At 45.0% G+C, this 22,723-nt stretch overlaps 1 protein-coding gene across 1 annotated transcript; it reads right to left on the bottom strand.

Annotated features, from left to right (window-relative positions):
* Window positions 1–6,189: 6,189 nt before the first annotated feature.
* Window positions 6,190–22,032, bottom strand: LOC121844079 (protein TOM71-like). The gene is made up of 13 exons (XM_042313955.1): window positions 21,991–22,032; window positions 21,522–21,630; window positions 21,392–21,436; window positions 21,215–21,305; window positions 20,906–21,047; window positions 20,690–20,794; window positions 16,823–16,913; window positions 14,939–14,943; window positions 13,335–13,348; window positions 10,120–10,197; window positions 9,689–9,791; window positions 6,517–6,650; window positions 6,190–6,352 (listed from the first exon to the last, which is right to left on the bottom strand). The coding sequence occupies exons 1-13, from the start codon at window positions 22,030–22,032 to the stop codon at window positions 6,217–6,219; spliced, it is 1,095 nt and encodes a 364-aa protein (XP_042169889.1). The 3' UTR covers window positions 6,190–6,216.
* Window positions 22,033–22,723: the final 691 nt, after the last annotated feature.

Below are 22,723 nucleotides of genomic sequence, written 5' to 3'. Positions count from 1 at the left end.
ACTGAAGGTTCCAGAACAGATGAAAGGGGAGTATCTTTGGTTCCAGTGTTCTAGACTAGAGCTCTCCCTACTGACATCTCAACATTACTGCAGCCTCCAGGCTTCATATGTCCCTACTAGTCCAATGAAAACATACAAAATAGAAGGTAAAATAACATTTGAAAATGTTAAAAATATATATAGAATAAACCAGGCATGCACATAAAAGTACTGTGTTATTGGGACTTATGTTGAACTGGTGTTTTAATTGAGTGAACTAGTGATCTCAGCTAGCTTGTTAGCTACATGAAGCTGCTGTTATTCAGTGATAAACAAGTATTTTTGTGCATCACACAGCTACTCTGAACGGACAGGATTGTGAACAATATGATGCGCTGCCACTGAATTACAGCAAGACCCCATAGTTAGCTAGACCCCATAGTTAGCTAGTGACCTAGTTAGTTAGCTGTCATTTAGCTACCAACATTAGTTAGCTAGAAACAACAGACAACAGTGAGCTGTCATTATGCCAAGGCCAAGGCAAGCTGCTCTGTATTTCCACTGTGTTCTTGTGTGAAAGAGATGTCTTCAGCTCACTGATCTTCAGAACAACAGACCCAAAGTGAACCCTGACATGCATATAACTGTCTGCCTGTCTGTCTGTCTGGGATTATTGAGTCTTATTGTGTCTGACTGATGCATGTTTTTAAATGACAATGAATAATCTTTCATGTAGTTGTTTATTGCTGCTTCGTTATTGTTATTTTATTGTGTGATTCATTTTTTAAATCATTTTTATCATTTAAGAAATCTATTATTTTGTTAGTTAAGGGCTTGTCAGTAAACCATTTCACTTCAAGGTCTACACCTGTTGTATTTGGTGCATGTGACAAATACAATTAGATTTGATTTGTGTGTTTTGGTGCTGGTCATTGCTCCCTCTGACACTCGGTTTCTGAACCTCTAAATGTCTGAGCCGTTTGGGGGGGTTCTACTAGCTGACATCTGGAATTGTTTTAAGGTGGTCATACCATGGATCATTTAGCTATTTGATTTTGAAATATAGTACCCCTTTAGGTAAAAAAAAGAAATACATAAAAATGATTTGATAAAATATTGAATTAGTCCTTTACTGCTGTAGCCCATATAAACACATTGAGTAACACATTCATAAATGGCTAAATTTAAAAAAGACGTAATATTTTGAAGTGGCTGTCCTATATCTAGGAGATATAACAAAATGTGCTTTTTTTTGGGACACATACACAATACAAAAGTATGTGAACATCCCTTCAAATTAACGGATTAGTTTATTTCAGCCACACCCATTACTGACAGATGTATAAAATCGAGCACACAGCCATGCAAACTCCATAACATTGGCAGTAGAATGGCCTTACTGAAGAGCTCAGTGACTTTCAACATGGCACCTTCATAGGATGCCACCTTTACAACAAGTCTGTTTGTAAAATTTCTGCCCTGCTAGAGCTGCCCTGGTCAACTGTAAATGCTGTTATTATGAAGTGGTAACGTCTAGGAGCAACAACGGCTCAGCCGTGAAGTGGTAGGCCACACAAGCTCACAGAATGGGGTCCGCTGAGTGCTGAAGCACGTAGCGTGTAGAAATCATCTGTCCTCGGCTGCAACACTCACTACCGAGCTCCGAACTGCGACTGGAAGCAACTTCAGCACAAGAACTGTTCGTCGGGGGCTTCATGAAATGGATTTCCATTTTTACGGACGTATCTGGGTTTGGCGGATGCCAGGAGAACGTTACCTGCCCCAATGCACAGTGCCAACTGTAAAGTTTGGTGAGGAGGAATAATGGTCTGGGGCTGTTTTTCTTGGTTTAGGCTAGATCCCTTAATTCCAGTGAAGGGAAATGTTAACGCGACAGCAAACAATGATATTCTATACGATTCTGTGCTTCCAACTTTGTGGAAACAGTTTGGGAAAGTCACTTTCCTGTTTCAGCATGACAATGCCCCAGTGTACAAAGCAAGATCCATACAGAAATGGTTTGGCGAGATCGGGGTGGAAGATCTTGAATGGCCTGCACAGAGCCCAGACCTCAACCCCATCGAAAACCTTTGGGATCTTTGGAACACCGACTGCAAGCCAGGCCTAATCGCCAAACATCACTGCCTAAGCTCACTAATGCTCTTGTGGCTGAAGGGAAGCAAGTCCCCACAGCAATCAAATCAAATTGTATTTGTCAAATACACGTGTTTAGCAGATGTTATTGCGGGTGTTAGCCAAATGCTGTAGCGAAATGCTTGTAGCAATGTTCCAACATCTAGTGGAAAGCCTTCCCAGAAGAGTGGAGGTTGTTATAGTAGCAATGTACAACACACCAGCTGTATGTGACCAGGCGGAAAAACCTTTCCAAGTCAAACTACTACACACACTCTATATCGTTGTCACCATATTAGCTAAAGTAATGTCCTAGTCAACATAGTGCAATGACCTGGCTAGATCATAAAGGAACAATTGTCCAGACAGAGGATTGAGTTTACGAATGTACGTTTTATTAACCCAACTCCACACAGGCTTCAGTTTGGCCGTAGCCCACGCCAAATAAATGAAGGAGAGTTCCAGTGTTGTGTTGGATCATCATAGCCAGCTAGCTAATATAGCATCCCTCTGTTTGAGCAGGGTGTTTGATCTATCGCTCTGTGTTTGTTCAAAACTGTTCAACTATTGTCTTTCTCTCTGAGTCAACTACTCACCACATTGTATGCACTGCAGTGCTAGCTAGCTGCAGCTTATGCTTTCAAAATGTCAAAATGTCAGGTTGGAGGACATGCTCTGGAACTTGTCATAATTACTGTGTAAGTCTATGGAAGGGGGCGAGAACCATGAGCCTCCTAGGTTTTGTATGGAAATCAATGTACCAGGGCACGGCAGCTAGCTGTCCTCCAGCTACACCATGGTGCTACCCTACAGAGTGCTGTTGAGGCTACTATAGACCTTCATTGCAAAATAGTGTGTTTTAATCATTTATTTGATTACATAGTTTCATCTAAAAAGGATAACTTTTTAAATTCACTAAAGGGGATGTCCCTCCCCTTCCTCCTCTGAGGAGCCTCCACTCTGTTACATGGTCCTCTCTGCCTCACCATACCGCTGGAGAGAAGAGGGGAGGGGAGAGGAAGAAAGATGGCGAGAGAGTCAGAATTCTGACAGACAGACACACAAAGCATTGTGCACATTCACAGTAGATAGCTCAGATAGTGACCTTCAACCCTGTTAGTGCACTCCCTTTGTGGAAGCATCACTTTGGCCAATCAGGAGAAAGCTGGATGGACGTCTGAGCATGTGATGAGTCAGAGGAGTAGATCTCCAAACACCCTTAGCTGTATCAATTATTCCCAAAGAACTAGAGAGAGAGAGAGAGAGAGAGAGAGAGAGAGAGAGAGAGAGAGTTTGGACAAGATTACACAAATCTAATTTGTGAGTATTGTGGTATTTTATGTTGTGTGCCTGTGGTGTTTGGGGTCACAGTGGATAGCCTCAGAGAACATGTCCACATCCTGAGAGTACTGGCCCTGCTTAAACAACTGAATACCCTTCTCTGGAGGAGAACACACACATACAGTGTTAAACTGGGCTCATTTCAGTGAATAGAAATAATCATTCTGAGACAATTGTGTTCATGTCACCTGTTAGTGAAGCTCCCTTCTTCTTCACAGGGTCTGAACTCTCCACCTGAAATGAGACAACTCAGTTAACACTGCCTCTGTGTGTGTGTGTGATTGGTGATTGTTAGTGCACACTTCGGGAAGGGTGGAGAAAAGGGACGCAGTCAAAAAAGGACTGGGGCCAGGGGCAGGGAGAAACAGGGGCAGAGAGGAACGGCAGAGAGAAACAGGGGCAGAGAGGAACAGGGGCAGAGAGAAACAGGGGCAGAGAGAAACAGGGGCAGAGAGGAACAGGGGCAGAGAGAAACAGGGGCAGACAGGAACAGGGGGCAGAGAGGAACAGGGGGCAGAGAGGAACAGGGGGCAGAGAGGAACAGGGGGCAGAGAGGAACAGGGGCAGAGAGAAACAGGGGCAGAGAGGAACAGGCAAAGCCTAAATCGTTTTCCTAGATACAGTCTGTCTTTGCCAGGGTAGAGGGATTCACATCTTTCATCAATGTCGTTTTTTTTCTTTAATTGTCACTCGACAAGTGAATTCAGACAATCCAATCAGAGGGAAACGTACATATAAATATACAACACGTGGCAGCAGATAAAATTTACATTTAATAATGAAACTTCATCCGATTTGATTAAACTGTATTTTATTATGAATGAATACAACTGATTGACATAATAAAACACTAAGTCATTTGTACACTCAGCTCCCCCACATGCTGAGAGGATACAGACAGATTGTCTTTTTACATTGATGCTCTGAAACAGTCATTCTGTGCTCCTCATATTGTCACTTTAGTCCACTTGAATTTAATTAGTCCACTGAACAGACATGTACTAGTCCACTGAACAGACATGTACTAGTCCACTGAACAGACATGTACTAGTCCACTGAACAGACATGTACTAGTCCACTGAACAGACATGTACTAGTCCACTGAACAGACATGTATTAGTCCACTGAACAGACATGTACTAGTCCACTGAACAGACATGTATTAGTCCACTTGAATTTAATTAGTCCACTGAACAGACATGTACTAGTCCACTGAACAGACATGTACTAGTCCACTGAACAGACATGTACTAGTCCACTGAACAGACATGTACTAGTCCACTGAACAGACATGTACTAGTCCACTGAACAGACATGTACTAGTCCACTGAACAGACATGTACTAGTCCACTGAACAGACATGTACTAGTCCACTGAACAGACATGTACTAGTCCACTGAACAGACATGTACTAGTCCACTGAACAGACATGTACTAGTCCACTGAACAGACATGTACTAGTCCACTGAACAGACATGTACTAGTCCACTGAACAGACATGTTTTAGTCCACCGAGCGAACACTGTGTGTACAAAATATTAGGAATACCTGCTATTTCTATAACATAAATGACCAGGTGAATCCAGGTGAAAGCTATGATCACTTGTTAAATCCACTTCAATCGGTGTAGATGAAAGGGAGGAGACAGGTTAAAGAAGGATGTTTAAGCATTGAGACATGGGTTGTGTATGTGTGCCATTCAGAGAGTGAACGGGCAAGACAAACAATTTAAGTGCCTTTGAACGGGGTACAGTATTAGGTGCCAGGTGCACCGGTTTGAGTGTGTCAAGAACTGCAACGCTGCTGGGTTTTCCATACTAAACAGTTTCCAGTGTGTATCAAGAATGGTCCACCACCCAAAGGACATCCAGCCAACTTGACACAACTGTGGGAAGCATTGGAGTCAACATGGGCCAGTATCCCCGTGGAACGCTTTCGACACCTTCCATGCCCCGACAAATTGAGGCTGTTCTGAGGGTGAAAGGGGAGGAGCAACTCAATATTAGGAAGGTGTTATGGGTCTTGTTCCAATATCCACAGTAGCACACTACTTGTTTCATTTAAGGTGGTCTGGATGTTAGAACACCCCATGGACACTGGTGATGTTCCAGACTGACTCATGGTTGCGTGCCACGTCACTGACTGTGCAGTCCTGCATCAGTTTGCTAAATCATGATGGGTTAGCTGACATCTTAAACAAACACTTATCCAGGTGTTGTGAGAGAAGGCAGGTGACTGCAATTTAGTCTGCCTGGAACGTGCCCCATATTCAATTAAAAAGCATTGTTTATTTATCCCCTGTAGGGACAATTACTTGGCACCCTATGGCATCATGCTGGCACTGAGTCTCAAAGTGACACATTCAGGTCACATGTTCAGTCACATGACCATAAATACATACACAGTAAAACACATGATAACAACAGATGTCAGCCCCCTTAGTGTCTACAACATGGTCATCATAGAGGAGGTTCACTGGGCAAAGATCCCTTCAAGTTCTAATGATGATGTCATTTCCATGTTTCACAGCTCCGGCCGAGGGAGAGGGGGAAGGAAATCAGAGGTGCACTCCCCTTCACTTTGATTGACACTTCACACACTCATTATATATGTCTAGTGTTCTGTCTGGGATCTGTGGTCTGTGCCAGAGGACTACAAATGGGGTGACACCCCCCCAGCCTCCTGTTCCCTTTTAAAGTAGGGACACAGTCCCTCATCCTCATCATTCTCCTCCCTCTCTCATATCCAGTCGCTGCGTGGTGGTCAGGGTTGCCATGGTTTCCTGTCTCTTCCTCTCTGGTCAGGCTTGTGTTTGAAGCGACACCTGTCACCATAGAAACAGCCGGTGGTCCTCCAGAAGAAACACTCGTCACCATTGATGGGAGACATCCTCCTGGTCCTGGGAGAGAGAGAGACAAACAGTATGAAAACACAAACACCTGCACCTGAGCTCCTGCTTCCTCCTTCCATCACTTTGTACATTTCAAAAGTTTATATGAGTTGATTGGTAACACTTTAGAATAACTCATAATGATGTTTTGAATGACAGGTGGATGTCTTTACCCTGTGGAGGCATACTGGGAGGCTGAGGAGGTGTTGAGGCCTATAGAGTTGGTCCTCTGAGGAGAGGGAGGGGTTCTCTGGACCCAGCGGTCTGGGTACCTGATTACCAGCCTGGTGCTCTCCAGCTCCACACCCTGGACAGGAGGACAAACAGCAGGCACATTCAAAATACTACATGCAATAGGACCAATAGCATAGTCCCAAAAGTACAATGGATCCAATAACAACGTATTGGGTTTTATTACCGGCACAAAGATTGTTTTTTTTCCTTTGCAGCCAGAAAGGAGTTGAATCGTTGTACTTTTCTCTTTGTGTTGGACAATGATGATACTATTTATGTGCAAGACTCAAGCTCTACACTGAAGGCTCTTGACTCTGTGTGTCACGCAGAGACGTCTAACTCACCATTGTGATCTCTACAGTGCTGTCAGGTGGACATCAGTAGCAACACCCAGGCTCAAACCCTGGTCCATTCTTATTCAGTTAAGAAACACTGCTCTTCCAGCTCAAAATGAGAACACATAATACAAGCTCAGATCTCAATCGTGTTTTATGCTAAAAGTCCCTTTCATTACTCAGCTCCTGATCTTGAATTCCCTCCGGGCCAAACTAAAACACCAGGACCTGGTGTCTGGAGGAGTTCAAAGGACAAATAGATGAACAGGTTGTTGAGCCATGTAGCTGTTTCTAGTTGTCACCACATGACACTAGTTTGCATTGCCTTATGTAAGGCAGCCTGTTGTTTTACACTACGCACACACACACACACTGTTTGCTGGTGTATTTGAGCTGTTGCCAGTGTCTTCTGTCTGTGTTGTCCTTTTAGTCAAACTTATTTTTAATCAAGTTTTGGTACAGACGTTTTAGTTTTTTCGGTGTGACGACCCTCCCACTCTGTCTGCCGTATTCTCTGTTTGTTCTTGTTCCCTTATTAGGATGCCGGTGGGCGGAGTTGGGAGGGTCGTCAGCTACATGGGAAACACCTGGGCCCGGTGTGTCCCAGGATAAATAGACCTCTTCCCCATTCATGGAGGAGACTCTTTCCATGCAGACACACCTGGGCCCGGTGTCTCCCAGGATAAATAGACCTCTTCCCCATTCATGGAGGAGTCTCTCTCCATGCAGACACACCTGGGCCAGGTGTCTCCCAGGATAAATAGACCTCTTCCCCATTCATGGAGGAGACTCTCTGCAGACACACCTGGGCCCGGTGTCCCCAGGATAAAAATAGACCTCTTCCCCATTCATGGAGGAGTCTCTCTCCATGCAGACACACCTGGGCCTGGTGTCTCCCAGGATAAATAGACCTCTTCCCCATTCATGGAGGAGTCTCTCTCCATGCAGACACACCTGGGCCCGGTGTGTCCCAGGATAAATAGACCTCTTCCCCATTCATGGAGGAGTCTCTCTCCATGCAGACACACCTGGGCCCGGTGTCTCCCAGGATAAATAGACCTCTTCCCCATTCATGGAGGAGTCTCTCCCATGCAGACACACCTGGGCCCGGTGTGTCCCAGGATAAATAGACCTCTTCCCCATTCATGGAGGAGACTCTCTCCATGCAGACACACCTGGGCCCGGTGTCTCCCAGGATAAATAGACCTCTTCCCCATTCATGGAGGAGTCTCTCTCCATGCAGACACACCTGGGCCCGGTGTCTCCCAGGATAAATAGACCTCTTCCCCATTCATGGAGGAGACTCTCTCCATGCAGACACACCTGGCCCGGTGTCTCCCAGGATAAATAGACCTCTTCCCCATTCATGGAGGAGTCTCTCTCCATGCAGACACACCTGGGCCTGGTGTCTCCCAGGATAAATAGACCTCTTCCCCATTCATGGAGGAGTCTCTCTCCATGCAGACACACCTGGGCCCGGTGTCTCCCAGGATAAATAGACCTCTTCCCCATTCATGGAGGAGTCTCTCTCCATGCAGACACACCTGGGCCCGGTGTCTCCCAGGATAAATAGACCTCTTCCCCATTCATGGAGGAGTCTCTCTCCATGCAGACACACCTGGGCCCAGGATAAATAGACCTCTTCCCCATTCATGGAGGAGTCTCTCTCCAAGACACACCTGGGGGCCCGGTGTCTCCCAGGATAAATAGACCTCTTCCCCATTCATGGAGGAGACTCTCAGACACACTCCATGCAGACACACCTGGGCCTGGTGTCTCCCAGGATAAATAGACATTCATGGAGGAGTCTGCAGACACACCTGGGCCCGGTGTCTTCCAGGATAAATAGACCTTCTTCCCCATCATGGAGGAGACTCTCTCCATGCAGACACACCTGGGCCCGGTGTCTCCCAGGATAAATACACCACTTCCCCATTCATGGAGGAGACTCTCTCCATGCAGACACCTTTATAGATTTTGTTGTGTTTCTTGGTGGTTTTTGGTTGTTTGCTTTAGCATCTTTCAACACCCTGCATTATCACCTTCATGCAAAACACTTACACTACTGATTACTGATTACACACACCATTGTATATTATACTTAGTTACTTATTTAATAAATATATATTTTGTTTCTCCTTATCTCCACGTTGTTTCCCTTTTGTTACGGGCTATGAGCCGGTTCGTGATATCGGGATGTCTCATGGTCTGACAAACATCGCTCTCGCTCTGCCACCTTTAACCGCAGACGCGCAAGTGTGACATCGGCGGATGCGTTGGACTGATATCTCTATCTTGAACGGACAGGTTTAGGCGATTTTGATTATGTTAATTAGATTGAAACTGTTTTTTTGAGAAGTTATCCGTACTCACACTTTAGCCTCACCGTCATTGTAAATAATAATTTGTTATTAATAATTGACTAGCCTGGTTAAATAAACATTGTCCCAAAAGTACAATGGAACCAAAAGCATATTTCCAATCAGACAATAGAACCAAAAGCATACTCCCAAAAGTACAATAGCATAGTCCAAAAGTACAATGGAACCAAAAGCATAGTTCCAAAAGTGCAATGGAACCAATAGCATAGTCCCAAAGGTACAATGGAACCAATAGCATAGTCCCAAAAGTGCAATGGAACCAATAGCATAGTTCCAAAGGTACAATGACATAGTCCCAAAAGTACACACTCCTAAAGATTAAGTTAAATAATTGAAAGCACATCTCACATAGTTGAAGGCATTTAGTCAGCATTATGTTTCATCCCACCACTCACCTGGAGCCTCTCCAAGGCGACAGCGGCCATGTTGGCATTCTTGAAGTTGACAAAGGCACAGAATCTCTCATGTAGAACTCTGATACTCTCTATCTCACCACACCTATGGTATAGAACATAGAATTAGTATCCGAGTTCTACATTCTCTCTATTTCACCACACCTACAGTAAAAACATAGAATTAGAACGTAAAAGAATAATGATCACCATTCCAACTCAACAAACAGATAAATGTAACAGTATTAGAATGGGGGACCGGCGGCCATTTTGAGTGAACCATTTAAGGTGTTAATGTTGTGTTTCTTGATGATTATCACACCATGTCAGAAACAAAGAAAGTCACAGCAGGAGAAGCCTAAGCAGTGGATATGGAGATAGATAGGTCAGGCTACTGAACTAAAACAGATGGAAATGGGGCATGGTGGTCGTACGTTTTGAAAAGGTCCCATATGTGCTTCTCAGTGAGGTCCACGGTGACGTTCCCCACCCAGAGAGAGGGACAGGGGGACCTGAGGATAAGAGGAAAAACACATTTATTACAGCAACATAACACCACAACATTATGAATGCAACCTAAATGGCACCCTATTCCCTACATACAGTTGAAGTCGGAAGTTTACATACACATAGGTTGGAGTCATTAAAACTCGTTTTCAACCACTCAACAAATTTCTTGTTAACAAACTATAGTTTTCGTAAGTCGGTTAGGACATCTACTTTGTGCATGACAAGTCATTTGTCCAACAATTGTTTACAGACAGATTATTTCACTTATAGTTCACGGTATCACAATTCCAGTGGGTCAGAAGTTTACATACACTAAGTTGACTGTGCCTTTAAAGAGCTTGGAAAATTCCAGAAAATGATGTCATGGCTTAAAAGCTTCTGATAGGCTATTTAACATAATTTGAGTCAATTGGAGGTGTACCTGTGGATGTATTTCAAGGCCAATCCTTCAAACTCAATGCCTCTTTGCTTGACATCATGGGAAAATCAAAAGAAATCAGCCAGGACCTCAGAAAAAAAATGGTAGACCTCCACAAGTCTGGTTCATCCTTGGGAGCAATTTCCAAACGCCAGAAGGTACCACGTTCATCTGTACAAACAATAGTACGCAAGTATAAACACCATGGGACCACGCAGCCGTCATACCGCTCAGGAAGGAGACTCGTTCTGTCTTCTAGAGATGAACGTACTTTGGTGCGAAAAGTTCAAATCAATACCAGAACAACAGCAAAGGACCTTGTGAAGATACTGGAGGAAACAGGGTCAAAAGTATCTATATCTACAGTAAAACGAGTCCTATATCGACATAACCTGAAAAGGCCGCTCAGCAAGGAAGAAGCCACTGCTCCAAAACCGCAATAAAAAAGCCAGACTACGGTTTGCAACTGCACATGGGGACAAAGATCGTACTTTTTGGAGAAATGTCCTCTGGTCTGATGAAACAGAAATAGATCTGTTTGGCCATAATGACCATCGTTATGTTTGGAGGAAAAAGGGGGAGGCTTGCAAGCCAAAGAACACCATCCCAGCCGTGAAGCACAGGGGTGGCAGCATCATGTTGTGGGGTGCTTTGCTGCAGGAGGGACTGGTGTCCTTCACAAAATGGATGGCATCATGAGTGGATATATTGAAGCAACATCTCAAGACATCAGTCAGGAAGTTAAAGCTTCGTCACAAATGGGTCTTCCAAATGGACAATGACCCCAACCATATTTCCAAAGCAAAATGCCTTAAGGACAACGAAGGTATTGAAGTGGCCATCACAAAGCTCTGACCTCAATCCTATAGAACATTTGTGGGCAGAACTGAAAGTGTGTGCGAGCAAGGAGGCCTAAAACCTGACTCCGTTACACCAGCTCTGTCAGGAGGAATGGGCCAAAACTCACCCAACTTAATGTGGGAAGCTTGTGGAAGGCTACCCGAAACATTTCACCCAAGTTAAACCATTTAAAGGGAATGCTACCAAATACTAATTGAGTGTATGTAAACTTCTGACCCACTGGGAATGTGATGAAAGAAATAAAAGCTGAAATAAATTATTCTCTCTGCTATTATTCTGACATTTCACATTCTTAACATAAAGTGGTGATCCTACCTAAAACAGGGATTTTTTACTGGGATTAAATGTCAGGAATGATGAAAAACTGAGTTTAAATGTATTTGGCGAAGGTGTATGTAAACTTCCGACTTCAACTGTAGTTCATTACTTTTGACCAAGGCCTATATGGCTCTTGTCGAAAGAAGTGCACAATATAGGGAATAGGGCAGGGTTTCCATTAGCCAGTAATAGCCGGCGTTTGGCCGATTAAAAAAATGAAAAGCCGATAAATAAAATTGCCATTGGCCAATTGTCCGGGAGAAGAAGAAAAAATCCCATTGCGAAATAGTCTAAAAAGCATTATTCATTGATGGAAATACCAGATGATCTAAATACATTTGACTGGTCATGCTTATCAGTCTATAGGTTCATTTGCATAATTCAGTGGAATTAAATTGTCACATGTGTACAGTATATTCGTAATGCATTATATTTATCACGCGTCCAGCCTACAGATGCAGAGCCTCTGAGAGGTAAATCTGTCAGACAGCAGGAGAGATGCTGCTACAGCTCCTCAAACAGCAAATGAACAGGACGGCTTCCTCACCGCGTCACACAACACTATGAACAGGACGACTTCATCACCTCGTCACACAACACTATGAACAGGACGACTTCATCACCTCGTCACACAACACTATGAACAGGACGACTTCATCACCTCGTCACACAACACTATGAACAGGAGGAACAGGACTTCATCACCTCGTCACACAACACTATGAACAGGACGACTTCATCACCTCATCACACAACACTATGAACAGGACGACTTCATCACCTCGTCACACAACACTATGAACAGGACTTCATCACCTCATCACACAACACTATGAACAGGACGACTTCATCACCGCGTCACACAACACTATGAACAGGACGACTTCATCACCGACACAACACTTGAACAGGACGACTTCATCACCGCGTCACACAACACTATGAACAGGATGACTTCATCACCTCGTCACACAACACTATGAACAGGATGACTTCATCACCTCGTCACACAACACTCACCTCGTCACACAACACTATGAACAGGATGACTTCATCACCTCGTCACACAACACTATGAACAGGAAGACTTCATCACCTCGTCACACAACACTTTGCAATGAGATGGAGGCAGTAGGCATTTTGAAAACATACTTAATTGATAGAAACCTGAACGTTTTAAATCAGCGGTTGGAACCAAAATAATTGTCCAATCTATTCGTTCTGAACAGAACCATGATTTTGTTTGTGCTGCTCCACTGTTCTGACCAGCAAAATAATGTTCTGAACCGGTTCAAACAAAAGTAACTGTTTATATCGTTCCTTTAAAATATATTTTTATATTTTTTTTTACATTTAGCTCGACATTAAATGACTTCACCAATGGATAGAGCAGCTTGCCATGCAGCGGACAAGCTAAGTACATGCATTGGACAGACAAGTGTAGAGAAGGGTGCTAGATGTGACTGAAAATACACTGGTGAGAAGAGAGTTGGTCATAAAGTGATGACATGCATTATCTTAATTAGGCCCACAGAATCATACCTGCGGAGGAGAAGCTTCTATGAAGGAACTTTGAATATCTGAACTTCAGAGAGTTGGCTTGACTAACATTGGACCAGAACAAACCCTTGATCATGACTCTCAGTTCCACTACAGTACACTAGGAAACTGCCATACCCTGCCTATTTGCTTGAAAATATCCTTTGCTATTTATTTGTATTTTTTATGTGATGTTTTATGACTGCTGCAAAATGAATTGCCTCTCTGCGGACATTAGTCTTCTGAATCTGAATACACATAATTCTGCCTAAAGTTTGAGAGCTAGACCAGAGCTAGCTAGCTAGCTAACAAGCTTGTGTGCAGAGCAGCACCAGAATTCAAATAAAAACATGTATATAGTACTATAGTATCCTTAACTAGAAATGAAAAGGTTCATCCATTCTTCTCTAATAAAAAATATTTTAATCAAGCGTGTAACATCAGTAGCTACGGTAGACTATGCTTCAGAGGGAGGGGCAGTTAGCCTACACACACACACACACAATTTTCAGCTGGCAGGCAGGCAGACACTGGGTTAAGTTTCTGAGTGACAGAGTGGGGGCTATGCATAGGCACTTTGTTGCGTTTTTGGTGGGACTGGAAAAAAATTCCCAGAAAGAAAATAATATTATTAACCGGTTCCCATGCTTTTAAAATAACAGTTCTGTTCCGGTACAGTATAGATCACTTTCATTCTCAGTTCTGGTTCTGTTCTTCATTTTCGAAGTCTGTTCCCCAAACCGGTTCCAACCCCTGGTTTTACTACACATTATTAGGCATGTCTTACTTTGCGTCAAAGTAGCCTAACCTGTGGAGGCAATTATTTTAGATCAACTTTCTTTCTCGTCCAGTAGACAAAGGCACAATCCTAGTCATACCAGCAACCCACGCTAGTTGTTGCATATCAGATGTCCCCTATTTCAAAATTTCGAACAGATATTTTCAACTCTGTCACATGAAACCGCTCGCATGTGCAGTGCCCTTTTGACAATGGTGTTCTCCCGCTAATGTCATTATGGGACAAACATTCACGCATCGCCTACTGCCTTGTGCACATTGTTGCATTTATAATGTGAGGAAATAATAGTTTAACATTTTAACCTAAACCAGCGGTCAACAACCTTTTCTGAGTCAAGATTACGGAGTCAAAATGCAAGCAGAGATCTACGGCCAGATTTAAAAAACATGACTTAAACATAAGCCTTTGCAACATGAACTAATTAAACACAGTTCTGTAGCAATGAGGTTTGTACAGTAGGCTATAGGCCCTATATATCATCACTGCATATTGGCTGCGCATGAATTGGCCTGCCAATGTTGTTCTTCTCAGACCATTTAAAAAATTGTAGGTATATGATCACACTGGTAATAGATCATTTGTTCTATTGCTTGTGAGGCACAGCTGAGTGAGCATAATAATTTGCTTATTTTTTGTACTGTACTGATGGCCTGCATCTGATGGTCAGTCTGAGGGGAGGGAGCATCTGATGGTCAGTCTGAGGGGAGGGAAGGAGCAGCGGAGGCTGCCTCTCACCCGACTCACCGTCCCTCCTCTCTCCCTCCTCACCGTCCCTCCTCTCTCCCTCCTTCAGCTGAGAAAAGGGGACACAGTCTTCCAGCTGATGGTGAGGCTTACTGCATTACTTCTGCCTCATGAATCAATTAAATGTTGTTACTCCTATGACCAGAGAAATAACAACGACGCAAGCTTACTGAAACACTCACATTTTATGGCTTATAAAACGGATGAACTAAGTGTTGACAGTGCTGAATAACAACTTAAACATGAACTCAGTCAAGAAAAAAGCAGCTCTCTGCTGTATTCGTTGTCTCTCTACTCGTGGTTTTAAACATTTTGACACTCACTTTGCTGTGAGTTGAAGGCTTCTTTTTACAGTCTATGGAGCGAGGAAACTGTGCAGACTCTGTGATCTGAGCTATCTGATTGGGCAGCGGTAGGCCTATAGGTGCACTTGATTTGCTCTCTGGGCCTGCCGAGTAGGCGGAGTTCTACCTTTAGACACATGAAATGGTTTAAAATGGAAACACTTTGCCTTCCCGGCACTAGGGCTGCTGAATCAAGTGCACCTACCATCAACAGCGCAAAACCATTTTTTTTTTATAGGAACGCAAGGCTTTATCGTTGGGTTTTTCACAGAAATGCTTGGTGATCGACTAGGAGTGGCTTGGAAATCGAGCAGTCGATCATGATCGACCGGTTGGCGACCACTGATCTAAGCCTTCTGCTCTGCATCAGATTCATGACTTTTTAATGTTTTTTAATGTAGCCTGGTCCTACTGGTTGAATGAATTTGGGATCTGTCTTCCCACAACTGTCCCAGAGTCTGTTTGGTATCGGCTATTTCTTTCTCCACAAGTTGACCAATAGAATAGGTGAACGTTTCTACGGTGGGGGATCGTAGACTGACAGGCCAGTTATTGTGCTGTTTGTTCCTCGTCTTGTTGGTTGAGCAAAAGTACATTTGGACAGTTATTCTAACAGAGTCAGAATGTGGTAATAAGGACCACACATTGTTGCATCTTCGACTTGCATGTTCTGTTAATATGAATTACCATCATTTAAATGTGATTTCTGCCATTCTGACAGATGGTGGACGCCTAAATCAGCTTCAGCACCCAATGCATATGAGGTCCGTTAAATTTCTCAAATGTCCGGTATATTCAAATGCTTCTTGACAAATGTCCAGCGTAACATCTTCCTAACGGAAACCCTGGAATAGGGGGCCATTTGGGACAGTCAATAGCTTCTAGAACTGTAGGGATGTAAATTAAATGATGTATTATAGGACCATTTAGATGACGAATAACAAACAGAGTGGTGGTGGCTGGTCTCAAATGGTCAACAAAAAGCTGGTCTCAAATGACGAGATAACAAACAGAGTGGTGGTGGCCTCAGCAAAGCTGGTCTCAAATGACGAGATAACAAACAGAGTGGTGGTGGCCTCAGCAAAGCTGGTCTCAAATGACGAGATAACAAACAGAGTGGCTGTGGCCTCGGTCAACAAAGCTGGTCTCAAAATGACGAGATAACCTTGTCTGAGACGTGAAGATTCATGTTAGCTCCCGAAGCTAATGCCTAGACTTTAGCTCAGTGGGATAACATGGTAGAGAGTCACACTAACAACCCAGGTATGATACCCAGTTCAACATACTCACCCAGTAGAGTCCTCAGGGAGGAGAGGTCCACCACTGCAGCAAGAAGAGGAAAAGGTTCACTTTACTATGAAACATTGTAGCGAAACCTCGCAACAAATCAATGTTAGATGTACAGTAAGTATTTCTATATTGTTGTAGTATATTTGGTAAATCAAACTCTTTAAATGCAATGGCTATGCCCCCTGTGGTGGGGTCTGGTAGTGCAACCTGTCTATACTACGCCCCCTGTGGTGGGGTCTGGTAGAGTAGCCTGTCTATACTATGTCCCCTATGTCCCCTGTGGTGGGGTCTGGTAGAGCAGCCTGTCCCAATACCTCTGTCAGCCTCAGGGGAGCCGAGAGCAGCCTGCACCGTGGTAAACTTCTCCAACAGCAACACACTCTGCCCCTCTTCAAAACCCAGATCCTACAGGAGAGAAGGGGTGAATTGATAAACTGATATCAGATCATATCTCAGAAACAAAACAGAAAAGACAAAAAAATCTCATTACAAGTTCACCAATCAACACCAAAGTTATCCTATAACAAAAGACTAGAGCCTGACCTGATCGTAGGCGATCGAATAAACCTCCAATTCCTTTCATTCTGTTAGCAAACGTGCAAACTCTTGAAAATAAAATCGATGACCTAACGCGGAAGATTAAACTACCAATGGGACATACAGGACTGTAATATTTTATGCTTCACAGAGCCGTGGCTGAACGACGACATTATCAACAGGTGGCTGGTTATACGCTGTATCGGCAGGAAAGAACAGCGTCGTCGTTCAGACCTGGGGCGGCAGGTAGCCTAGTGGTTAGAGGCAGGTAGCCTAGTGGTTAGAGGCAGGTAGCCTAGTGGTTAGAGGCAGGTAGCCTAGTGGTTAGAGGCAGGTAGCCTAGTGGTTAGAGGCAGGTAGCCTAGTGGTTAGAGGCAGGTAGCCTAGTGGTTAGAGGCAGGTGGTGGTTAGAGGCAGGTAGCCTAGTGGTTAGGTTAGTGGTTAGAGACAGGCAGCCTAGTGGTTAGAGGCAGCCTAGTGGTTAGAGGCAGGAAGCCTAGTGGTTAGAGGCAGGAAGCCTAGTGGTTAGAGGCAGGCAGCCTAGTGGTTAGAGACAGGCAGCCTAGTGGTTAGAGGCAGGAAGCCTAGTGGTTAGAGGCAGGAAGCCTAGTGGTTAGAGGCAGGAAGCCTAGTGGTTAGAGGCAGGTAGCCTAGTGGTTAGAGGCAGGTAGCCTAGTGGTTAGAGGCAGGTAGCCTAGTGGTTAGAGGCAGGTAGCCTAGTGGTTAGAGCGTTGGACTAGTAAGCAAAAGGTTGTAAGATCGAATCCACGAGTTGACACGGTAAAATAAATCTGTGGTTCTGGCAGTTCAGTACAGTCCTAGGCCGTCATTGAAAATAAGGATTTGTTCTTAACTGACTTGCCTAGTTAAATAAAAATAAAAAAAGACAAGGGGCGGACTATGTATTTTTGTAAATAACTCCACTGCACCATATCTAAGGAAGTCTCAAGGTTTTGCTCACCTGAAGTAGAGGATCTCATGATAAGCTGTAGACCACACTGTCTACCAAGAGAGTTATCATCTGTATTTTTCATAGCTGTCTACATACCACCACCGCTGGCACTAAGACCACACTGAATGAGCTGTATTCCGCCATAAGCAAACAGGAAAATGCTCACCCAGAGGCAGCGCTCCTAGTGGCTGGGGACTTGCAGGGATGCAGGGAAACTTAAATCTGTTTGACCAAATTTCTATCAGCATGTTAAATGTACAACCAGAGGGGGAAAAACTGGACCAAGTTTACTCCACATACAAAAACGCATACAAAGCTCTCCCTCGCCCTCCATTTGGCAAACCATAATTCTATCCTCCTGATTCCTGCTTACAAGCAAAAATGAAAGCCTGAAGCACCAGTGTCTCGATCAATAAAAAAGTGGTCAGATGAAGCAGATGCTAAGATACTGGACTGTTTTGCTCCACAGACTGGAATATGTTTCCTCCAATGGCATTGAGCAGTACACCACATCAGTCATTGGCTTCATCAATAAGTGCATCGATGACATCGTCCCCACAGTGACCGTACGTACATACCCCAACCAGAAACCATGGATTACAGGCAACATCCTCACTGAGCTAAAGCTGGGTAAAGCTTCATTGGGTAACGCTGCCGCTTTCAAGGAGCGGGACTCTAACACGGAAGAAATCAAGAAAAAGAAAGAAGATAAGATAAGAAATCCCGCTATGCCCTCCGACGAACCATCAAACAGGCAAAGCGTCAATACAGGACTAAGATCGAATCGTACTACACTGGCTCTGACGCTCATTTGATGTGGCAGGGCTTGCAAACCATTACAGACTACAAAGGGAAGCACAGTCGAGAACTGCCCAGTGACACAAGCCTACCAGAAGAGCTAAACTACTTCTTTGCTCGCTTTAAGGCAAATAACACTAAAACATGCATGAGAGCACAAGCTGTTCCAGATGACTGTGTGATCACGCTCTCCGCAGCAGATGTGAGTAAGACCTTTAAACAGGTCAACATTCACAAGGCCAGATAGATTTCCAGGACGTGTACTCCAAGCATGAGCTGACCAACTGGCAAGTGTCTTCACTGACATTTTCAACCTCTCCCTGTCCAAGTCTGTAATACCAACATGTTTTAAGCAGACCAACATAGTGCCTGTGCCCAAGAACACTAAGGTAACCTGCCTAAATGACTTCCGACCCGTAGCACTCACGTCTGTAGGCATAAAGTGCTTTGAAAGGCTGGTCATGACTCACATCAACACCATTATTCTAGAAACCCTAGACCCACTCCAATTTGCATATCACACCAACAGATCCACAGATGATGCGATCTCTATTGCACTCTCCCACCTGGACAAAATGAACATCTATGTGAGAATTCTATTCTCATTGACTACAGCTCACAGTTCAACATCATAGCTTATTGATGAGCTTTGAGGGAACTAAGGAACCTGGGACTAAACACCTCCTCTGCAACTGGATCCTGGACTTCCTGACGGGCCGCCCCAGGTGGTAAGGGTAGGTAGCAACATATCCGCCACGCTGATCCTCAACACAGGGTCCCTCAGGGTGCGTGCTCAGTCCCCACCTGTATTCCCTGTTCACTCATGACTGCATGGCCAGGCACGACTCCAACACCATCATTACGTTTGCCAATGACACAACAGTGGTAGCACTGATCACCGACAACGACGATCACCGACAACAACAGCCTATAGGGAGGAGGTCAGAGACCTGGCAGTGTGGTGCCAGGACAACAACCTCTCCCTCAACGTGATCAAGACAAAGGAGATGATTGAGGACTACAGGAAAAAGAGGACCGAGCACGCCCCCATTCTCACCGACGGGGCTGTAGTGGAGCACGTTGAGAGCTTCAAGTTCCTTGGTGTCCACATCACCAACAAACTAACATGGTCCAAGCACACCAAGACAGTCGTAAAGAGGGTACAACAAACCCATTTCCCTCATAAGACTGAAAAGATTTGACATGGGTCCTCAGATCCTCAAAAGGTCCTACAGCTGCACTATCAAGAGCACTGGTTGCATCACTGCCTGGTATGGCAACTTTTCGGCCTCCGACCGCAAGGCACTATAGAGGGTAGTGCGAAAGGCCAAGTACATCACTGGGGACAAGCTTCCTGCCATCCAGGACCTCTATACCAGGCCGTGTCAGAGGAAGGCCCTAAAATGGTCAGATGCCAGCCACCTTAGTCATAGACTGTTTTCTCTGCTACCACAGGCAAGCGGTACCGGAGCGCCAAGTGTAGGTTCAAGAGGCTTCTAAACAACTTCTACCCACAAGCCATAAGAACATCTAATCAAATGGCTACCCAGACTATTTGCATTGCCCCCCCCTCTTTTACACTGCTGCTACTCTCTGTTATTATCTATGCATAGTCACTTAAATAACTCTACCTACATGTACATATTACCTCCACTAACCGGTTCCCCACATTGACTCTGTACCGGTACCCCCTGTATATAGTCTCCCTATTGTTATTTTACTGCTGCTCTTTAATTACTTGTTACTTATATTTCTTCATATTCATTTTTTTTTAACTACATTGTTGGTTAGGGTTCGTAAGTAAGCATTTCACTGTAAGGTCTATTACACCTGTTGTATTCAGCGCAAGTGACTAATACAATTTGATTTGACCCCTGATCCCAGTCTCCCTCACCATGAGCTGCAGGACCTTGCAGTTGAAGAGCTCAATGGAGGCCTCCTCACAGTCCTGATCCAGCTTCAACACCTGCTGCATGGCCCCCTCTGCCTCACCATACCGCTGGAGAGAGAAGAGGGGGAGGAAGATGGAGTCAGATTTCACACACAGACAGACAGACACACACACACACACAGAATGTCCACGTTCACAGTAGAGAGCTCAGACACTGACCTTCAACCCCATCAGTGCACTCCCCTTGCGAAAGTATCCCTTTGGCCAATCAGGGGCAAGCTGGATGGACCTCTGAGCGTCTGATAGGGCAGAGGGGCAGAGCTCCAGACACCAGTAGCAGTATGAACGATTCCCAAAGAACCTGAACGAGAAAGAGACAGAGAGACAGATAGCGAGAGAGGGAAGGAAGAAAGAGAGAGAGAGAGGACACATTAAAAACACAAGTTGACAGAAATCTAATTTCAGGTCAGAGAGCATAGTGGTGCAATACGTTGTATTTAGGGTCAGAGGTCAAGCTTTAAGGTGTACCTGTGGTCTTTGGGGTCATAGTGGATAGCCTCAGAGAACATTTCCACAGCCTGAGAGTACTGGCCCTGCTTAAACAACTGAATACCCTTCTCTAGAGGAGAACACACACATACAGTGTTAAACTGGGGTCATTTCAGTGAATAGAAATAATCATTGAGACAATTGTGTTCATGTCACCTGTTAGTGAAGCTCCTTCTTCTTCACAGGGCCTGAACTCTCCACCTGAAATGAGACAACTCAGTTAACACTGCCTCTGTGTGTGCGCGTGTGTGTGTATCCAGCCCTCCGCACCTCGCTAGTCCTAGACTCGTTCTCCTTGTTCTCTCTAGAGGCGTGGCCTGCACTGGTCCTGGCTTTGGGTCTGATGTGACTGGCAGCGTTGGCCTGGCAAACGCACGGACGTCCCACTCTGGCTCCTAGAGGAGGAGATATAAACAAAACGGCACCCTTATAATGCACTGCTTATGACCAGGGCCCATAGAATCATATAGCTCTGGTCAGAAGTAGGCATTATATAGGGAATGGGGTGTCATTTGGGCCGCAGATATAATAGACAGAAAGAGACAAAGAAATTCTTTCTATCATCCTATATCTATTTCTCTGGTGTATCCACCTCCATACCTCCCTGCCTTCCATGTCCTTCCTCCCTCCCTCTCCCTACCTCCTCTAGGGTCCTGACAGGGGCTGGCGGTTGCTCTTGTTCCCAGACACAGTGAGAGGAGGCGTGGGCTTGTTCTTGGCAGGAGGTACTACCCTCTCTACCTCCTCCTCCTCACTTTCACTCTCAGACTCTGACGCTTCTCCCTCCTGCTCAGCATCCGCGCTCTTCTCCTTCTCCAGTTTCCTTCGTTCTTTCTGTCTCTGTAAAGAGAGAATGGTAAAAGGTGTGTTGAGGGAGGGTAAGGAGGACAGAGATGATGATGGCAGGTGGACCGGGTACGACAGAGATGATAATGGCAGGTGGACCGGGTACGACAGAGGATGGCAGGTGGACCAGGTACGACAGAGGATGGCAGGTGGACCAGGTACGACAGAGATGATGATGGCAGGTGGACCAGGTACGACAGAGATGATGATGGCAGGTGGACCAGGTACGACAGAGATGATGATGGCAGGTGGACCAGGTACGACAGAGATGATGGTGGCAGGTGGACCAGGTACGACAGAGATGATGGTGGCAGGTGGACCAGGTACGACAGAGATGATGGTGGCAGGTGGAGCAGGTACGACAGAGATGATGATGGCAGGTGGAGCAGGTACGACAGAGATGATGATGGCAGGTGGAGCAGGTACGACAGAGATGATGATGGCAGGTGGAGCAGGTACGACAGAGATGATGATGGCAGGTGGAGCAGGTACGACAGAGATGATGATGGCAGGTGGAGCAGGTACGACAGAGATGATGATGGCAGGTGGAGCAGGTATGACGACAGAGATGATGATGGCAGGTGGAGCAGGTATGACAGAGATGATGATGGCAGGTGGAGCAGGTACGACAGAGATGATGAT

This window comes from Oncorhynchus tshawytscha, unplaced genomic scaffold, assembly GCF_018296145.1.
Source record: "Oncorhynchus tshawytscha isolate Ot180627B unplaced genomic scaffold, Otsh_v2.0 Un_contig_322_pilon_pilon, whole genome shotgun sequence".
Taxonomy (NCBI): domain Eukaryota; kingdom Metazoa; phylum Chordata; class Actinopteri; order Salmoniformes; family Salmonidae; genus Oncorhynchus; species Oncorhynchus tshawytscha.
This window is presented reverse-complemented; position numbering and strand designations above follow the sequence as displayed.

Excerpts from the sequence above, each read along its gene's own strand:
- LOC121844079 (XM_042313955.1), bottom strand. The coding sequence starts at position 22,032 with ATGCTGAGCAGGAGGGAGAAGCGTCAGAGTCTGAGAGTGAAA. Across the intron at positions 16,914-20,689 it reads GCAAGGTCCTGCAGCTCATG|GATCTGGGTTTTGAAGAGGG; the intron begins GTGAGGGAGACT and ends TCTCTCCTGTAG. Across the intron at positions 6,353-6,516 it reads TCCCAGTATGCCTCCACAGG|GACCAGGAGGATGTCTCCCA; the intron begins GTAAAGACATCC and ends TCTCTCTCCCAG.